The sequence below is a fragment of the Mus caroli genome, unplaced genomic scaffold, assembly GCF_978045245.1.
Source record: "Mus caroli unplaced genomic scaffold, Mus_caroli_1 scaffold_9, whole genome shotgun sequence".
In the NCBI taxonomy this organism is placed as follows: Eukaryota; Metazoa; Chordata; class Mammalia; order Rodentia; family Muridae; genus Mus; species Mus caroli.
In genome coordinates, this window is record NW_028227264.1 from 127,303,977 (window position 1) to 127,311,028 (window position 7,052).

At 47.2% G+C, this 7,052-nt stretch overlaps 1 protein-coding gene across 1 annotated transcript; it reads left to right on the forward strand.

Moving 5' to 3' along the window:
• Positions 1-589: 589 nt before the first annotated feature.
• LOC110302924 (retinol dehydrogenase 16-like) lies at positions 590-6,298 on the forward strand. The gene is made up of 4 exons (XM_021173739.2): positions 590-959; positions 3,614-3,872; positions 5,363-5,526; positions 5,998-6,298. Exons 1-4 carry the CDS (start codon positions 647-649, stop codon positions 6,213-6,215), a joined length of 954 nt encoding a protein of 317 aa, XP_021029398.1. The 5' UTR covers positions 590-646; the 3' UTR covers positions 6,216-6,298.
• The last annotated feature ends 754 nt before the right edge of the window (positions 6,299-7,052 follow it).

Here is a 7,052-nt window from a genome sequence, read left to right on the forward strand (position 1 = left end):
GTTGCTTTGGTCATAGTGTTTACCATGTCAATGGGAAGCAAACCAGGACAGTTTATCTTTGAGGTCAGCTGCCACATTTGTGACCTTCACTCCCCTGTCCCAGACAAGGCAACTGATACCTTCTTGCCCTCTCCTATGGCATTAGTTTCCTGTGCTCCAGCAAGGAATGACAGTGATTTAGTCTGCCCAAGGAAATGAATGTTGAGAAATGAATTTTGTTGTAAATTTGTCCAGAGTCCAAGGCTACATTTGCAATAGTGTTCTATCTATGCTCAGATGGGGCCATGGGCACACAGAGCCTGAGCCTGGGCCTTGACGGATGTGGGCCATGAGTCATTAGTCTTAGACAATCTCACACACATAAGAGGGAAGAAAGGTGTGGACCAATTAGAGAGGTGTTTTTTAAGTAGGAGGTGCCCAGGGGCATTTGCTTATCAGCACAGAAAATCAGTTTAAGGACTGGAGAAGTGGAGCAGGATTAAAGGAAAGAAAAGCAAGTTCTAGAGAGAGACGATCAGAAAGGAACAACTGTCATACTTGCTAGAAGTCTGTAGGCTATGCTGCCTGCCACAGTTTTTTGCATTCCTATTACTCTCGTCTGAAAACGGGGCAGGCTCATTTTGTCCTGAAAGCAGCTGTGTAAACCATGTGGCTCTACCTGGTGGCACTGGTGGGCCTGTGGACGCTCCTTCGCTTCTTCAGGGAGAGGCAGGTGGTGAGCCATCTCCAAGACAAGTATGTCTTCATCACGGGCTGTGACTCTGGCTTTGGGAACCTGCTGGCCAGACAGCTGGACAGGAGAGGCATGAGGGTGATGGCTGCATGTCTGATGGAGAAGGGAGCCGAGGAGCTGAGGAACAAGACATCTGACAGGCTGGAGACAGTGATCCTGGATGTCACCAAGACAGAGAGTATTGTGGCAGCCACTCAGTGGGTGAAGGAGCGTGTTGGAGACAGAGGTACCACTGAGATTCCTGTCTGTGCTGCTGGTTTGTCTCCCTGTTTGAAGGGGGCCCCCCTTTATACTCCCTGGCCAGATCCCTAATGGGGTTTGGGGGCCCTGAAGTAACCCAGCACATCACCTGAGTACTCTCTCTTCCCTCTCCAGCCCCTACCTTCTGTCTCCCAAGTGCTCTGGTCTTGGTAAGAAGGTGCCCTGGTGAGAACTTACCCCCTTCACCTTCCTGTCTCTGCTCTGTCATCTTTTCTATGCAGAAAATCTAGATTGCTGGATGCCACGTGCCACGTTAGAGCAGGGTACCTTTTGGAGCAGAGGATGGGACTTGGCCCTGGGCTGTGTGTGCAGGACATCTGGAGCCATGCTGGGGTGGATCACTTGAGTCAACAGCATACGTGCTCTTACCTTTCAGCTGTGTCCTCTGTGGAGGGAGACATGATTGTTCTGTGTACAGAGCAGGCCAGAGCAGCTTAAGGACTGACTAGGGGGACTAAATACTAGGAACGGGGTTGCTCTTCTTTGAATATTCTAGTAGTTAGGAAAAAAAATGGAGTGGTTTAAAGGAACCTAAGAATAAATAGAAAACATAGTCATTGTTCAAAACACTAGAGAACAGAAAAACGGTCAACCTGTAATTCACAGTCTGTGATTCACCCACCCAGTGGATAAAAACTAGTAACACTTTGACTGTATGTGTTAAAATGAATACATTCTTTTCTCTTTAAAAAGGTGAGGACTTTTTAACCACTTCAATAACGTTTCTTTGAATGACAATACCTAATGAACTAGAAAATCCTAACCTCTAACAATACCCCACTGTTTTAACTTTTGAGTCAGAAACTCCCATTGTTTAGTATATTTATGTTTACTTTTGCTTCTTTTTTTTTGCCTCTGTAAGACAGGGTTTCTCTGTGTAGCCCAGGCTGTTCTGGAACTCACTATGTAGACCAGGCTGGCCAAGGTCTACCTGCCTCTGCCTGTGGAGTGCAGGGACTAAATGTTGTGCGCCACTGCTGCAGGGCTTGAGACAGGATCTCTATACAGAGCTGGCCTTGAACTCATGATCTTTCTGTCTCAGCCTCCTTTGCATGGGGATTGCAGGTATGTGTTGCCACCCCCAACTTGTTTCCTACATTTATGGTCATAAGTAGTATTCTTGTAAGCAGTTTTAGTAAACGTGTTTTAGGATTCTAAGAGTAAAGTGTCTTGGTTAAACAGTTTACATCTCTCTCTAGAAGGGCAAGGTATGATTTTTGGACTGATAGGTCACATGGTTTTTGGACCAATTTTTCTTTTGGTTCTCTCTCTTTCTTTCTTTCTCTCTCTTTCTTTCTTTCTTTCTTTCTTTCTTTCTTTCTTTCTTTCTTTCTTTCTTTCTTTCTTTCTTCCTTCCTTCCTTCCTTCCTTCCTTCCTTCCTTCCTTCCTCTCTCTCTCTCTTTTTTTTTTTAAAGATTTTTATTTATTTTATTTATATGAGCACACTGTAGCTATCTTCAGACACCCCAGAAGAGGGCATCGGATCCCATTACAGATGGTTGTGAGCCACTGTGTGGTTGTTGCTGGGAATTGAACTCAGGACCTCTGGAAGAACCCACAGTGCTCTTAAATGCTGAGCCATCTCTCCAGCCCGGACCAAGTTTTTAAAGTTAGCAAGCACCACAGTTGCCTTATGTTGCTTAGCTGATCTGGCACGGTGGGTAAAAGTGAAGAGTTGCTGTTGAGGGCCACAGCACTTACCAGGTGGCTGCTGGGGATCTGTAGCTTAGTGACTAGACAGACACTCGTCTGTGTCCTGTGGGAGAATGGAGAGAGAGAGCTGTTTTCTGAGGCAGAGGGTGGGGCTGTGCTGTAGCGTCGCCTGCTCTTTCAGGTTAGCCTTGTATTTTGTAAGCACCTCACAGAAGTTTCTCAGTATCGATTCTGGATGTGTCAAGGTGTGTGGGCTTGAAGACACACCCTCAGGTGGGGGTGCTGTCTACTTTGTTTGGTCTTATGCCATTTTTGTTTATTTGGTTGTTTAGAAAAGATCTACCTCCTGGGATTCACAGATTTATGGAGGCCATTGGTCCAGTAGGCTCCTGTCTAGATTCCCCCCCCCCCCCCCCCCGCCCAGTTCTAGGATTACAAGCAAGCCACCGTTCTTGGCTTTTAAGGTGGCTTGTGGGCAATAGCTCAGGTCCTTATGCTTGGGAGGCGAGCACTGTGCAGACTGAGGTACAAATCCAGATCTTTACTCTTAGAGCGGTGTGTGGAACTGCTCAGAGAGCTCTGGAGATAGATAGGACTGAAAGAGTAAGGTTCTCACTCATCTCATCTCTGCAAGGATGGCACCAATCTGCGAAACAGAGTTCCATGGTTTCCACATTAACAAAGGTGACAGTGTCTTCAACATCTGCTCTTAAATTTAGCAAGAAGGGACTACCTGTTGGCTCCTACGCAAGAAGCTGGGCCATGAAGACTTCAGGGATGAAGGTGTCCATGCTCAAAGCCAGCAGTCTCAGGCATGAGTTCCTCTACCCTGTGGATACCTTGTTCTTGTTCATTGCATCCTATTCTCCAGTAAACACGTGTCAAAGTGTGCTTATCTTGTTGAATGTGCATTTCATCCATAATTAAACCTGTGTTGTGTGACTCTCTCCTTCCACTGTCCCCAGGACTCTGGGGCCTGGTCAACAACGCTGGCATCTCCATCCCCTTGGGTCCCAATGAGTGGATGAAAAAACAGGACTTTGCAAGTGTACTGGATGTGAACTTGTTGGGCATGATCGAGGTGACTCTGAGCATGCTGCCCTTAGTGAGGAAGGCGAGGGGCCGTGTGGTCAACGTCTCCAGCGTCATGGGCCGAGTGTCTCTCTTTGGTGGTGGTTACTGCATCTCCAAGTATGGTGTAGAGGCCTTCTCAGACTCCCTCAGGTACTGGAAGGGAAGGGGTCCCCAAGGGGAGCTTTGATAGGGTTTTTATTTAATCACAGTCTTTATGTCCCCATCATGGGGCTGGAGAGATAGCTCAGAGGTAAAGAGAATTAGCTGCTTTTCCCAAGGTCCTGAGTTCAAGTCCCAGGAACCACACGGTGGCTCACAATCATCTATAATGAAATCTATCTTTTTAAATAAATAAATAAATAAATAAATAAATAAATAAATAAATAGCTAGCTAGCTAGCCTGACCTTCGTTGGAGGTAAGCAGTCATTCGCTGGGAAACACCTTCTCTTGTCTATGGCTGAGGTAGGACTGAGCCATAAGTTCAGTTATTCTATTTGTTTATTTGTTGAAGACAGGGTCTCACTATGTAATCTTGGCTGCCCAGGAATTCACTAGGTAGACCAGGCTGGCCTCAAACCCTTACAGATCCATCCTGAGTGCTGGAATTAAAGGTGTGTGCCACCATGCCAGGCGAGATCAGTTAATAGTATGGAGGAGGATGCAAACTTGGAACATGGTTTTTGAGTTAGAGTTGGACCTGAGGCAATGTGGGCAGAGTTTGGAGCCTTAATCTTGAGTGATGTTTAACTTGAGGATGTCCGTGAGGTAGACCGAGCAGCTCATTCAGTCCAGTACGTACTTTCCAGACTTACAGGAGTCTACCATCCCCTCACTGCAGAATCACAAGGTTCTCTCTCTGACCGTAATCACACTGGCAGCTGAGAGCTTGAACGTCTGGGGTTGGGGTCAGGGGACTACTGTGGCCATCCTTTGAAGTGGTTATCTCCAGTTAGTCATTGATGAGAGAGTAGTTATTAGTCCTTGGGTCCTATAGGAAGAGTCCAAACAGGAACCCGGCACCCTTGTTAGGAAGACCACTGGGAAAATCTATCCACCTTAGGCTTGGTGTGAGCATTAACTGATAGAGAAAGCTGCTGGCCCCTACTCAACAAAAGGAAAAGTCAGGCGACACAGGCAGGAGGCTGAGTAGCTGAGCATGTGCAGGCTTGTAGGGAGTCTGAGGGCCATTGGCAAGGATGAATGTTTATTATGAACCTGCCAAGGCAGATGGAAGAGGTTGAGCCATTTGGGCCAGGTAACCTGTCAGCTGCAGAGACCAGGCTGACTGTGATCTGAGGCTCGAGGACGATACCAACAGGATCCAGCCGGGAGCTGACCTGTGAGCTTCCTGGGATGGGTTTAGAGAAGCAGTAAAACCAAGAGTGAGGAGGAGGTGCCTTGGGCAAGGACGAGCAACTTTTGCATCTGGCGTTCATTGAGAAGTTTTACCTGCACCCGCCAAATACTGTGTGACATTCAAAAGCACAGAGGCGATGCCTGTACAAGCTTTATCCCTACTTGCTGCACATCCCCGATGCAATTCTTCACCACAGACTGTTACTGGCATGCTACGGTATTCTTATTCAGAGTCTTTTCATGGAAAGACCCCTCAAGCCCTTGACATCTGTCTGTCTTGCAGGAGGGAACTCTCCTATTTTGGGGTGAAGGTGGCTATTATAGAGCCTGGAGGCTTCAAGACTTGTGTGACAAGTAGTGACAGGCTATCATCAAACACCAAGATGATCTGGGACAAGGCCAGCTCGGAAGTCAAAGAGATCTATGGCGAGAAGTTTTTATTATTCTGTGAGTGGATTTTGGGGGAACAAAGCCAACTTGAGTCTACAATTCTGAATCTATTGTTAGTGTTGCCAGCAGGGCCCCCCCCCAGGTGTTTCTTCTGGTAGCAGGTAGGCACCTCACCACATAAAGGGATCCTGGCTACTAGACATGAGGCTATGATTTATAGGAGCCCCTCAATATAATGAGATCAAAGCTAAAACAGATACAGGAAGAAGTATTTTCCATGAGCCTGGGCTTTCTCCAACTATTGGGGAGACTATATAATGATCTCAAGAGAAACACAGCAGGCTCAGTATTCACCAGTTTTTCCTGGTGGCTTGGTTGTGGTCCTTGTGAGGAACTAGGACAGGCTGGGCTTGGGTTTCAGACACATGGATTCTCCCACATAGAGAATGGAAGTTCTCCTCTATGCTGCTGTAAGACAGGAGTGGTGGGAGCTAAATGACCACCTGAATCATTCCTCATTCTGCATAGATCTGAAAAACCTAAACGAATTGGACCAGAAGTGCAACAAGGACCTGTCTGTGGTGACTGACTGCATGGAGCACGCTCTGACTGCCTGCCACCCTCGCACCCGATACTCAGCAGGCTGGGATGCCAAGTTCTTCTTCCTCCCCTTGAGCTACCTGCCCACCTTTCTTGTGGATGCCCTTCTCTACTGGACTTCCATGAAGCCTGAGAAAGCCCTCTGAAGTGTTCACCTATGCGTGTACCTGGGGAGATGTAGGTAGAGTTTGAGAGAGAATATTTAGGGGAAATTAGGAGGGTTGAGGGAGGGAGTTTATTACTCTGGGGTTCTTAGTCAACACACTTCATCTCATTAATTCTCCTATGATAGTACTCAAGACAGATGATGACCAAAGAAATAGGCAAAGAATTCTGCCAAGGGATTCAGATACAAAAGTGCTGGATGATGTCCAGACTATGAGCATCATGGCTACCATGAAGGTCGACACAGATGAGGAGGCTGGGACCAGATTGTGCCAAGCACTCTTCTGTATCCTCCTCTGCAGGAAATGCACGTGCCCTGGCTAGTTTAAACCCTTATGGAGCATGGAAGTGTCCCTGCTCTGAAGTCACCTGAGACCATGGTGTAGGGTCTGAGAGAGTCACTAATAAAGCTAGCACCCATGTCCTGGAGTCAGGTTGGCAGGCCCTGGGTGGGAGGTTCAGTTCCCGGTCGTGAAACCTAGCAGAGGATGGAGATACTATTTTTTTTTTTTTAAATCATGGCTTTTGGACTCTTTACTTTTAGAGCAAAGTATGAGGTCATCTCCTGTACCCTGTGATTTAAATTATGGCTTTTCTGGTTAGTGAGGTTTGGATCACAGGGGTCAGGGTTGGCACAGGCCAGCAGGCTTTCTGAGTTGCAGACTCACTAAATGACCATGCTTTCCTGCAGACCCACTAGGTGACCATCCCTTGCTGCAGACTCACTAAGTGACCATCCCTTCCTGCATATTCACTAATTGACCGTATCTTACCTGCAGAATCAGGAAGTTGCCATCCCTTCCTGCAGACCCAATACA

Bases quoted from the DNA above. Each gene is read 5' to 3' on its own strand.
- LOC110302924 (XM_021173739.2), top strand. From the start codon at position 647: ATGTGGCTCTACCTGGTGGCACTGGTGGGCCTGTGGACGCTCCTTCGC. The intron at 960-3,613 runs GTACCACTGAGA...CACTGTCCCCAG, and splicing joins GGAGCGTGTTGGAGACAGAG to GACTCTGGGGCCTGGTCAAC. The intron at 5,527-5,997 runs GTGAGTGGATTT...CATTCTGCATAG, and splicing joins CGAGAAGTTTTTATTATTCT to ATCTGAAAAACCTAAACGAA.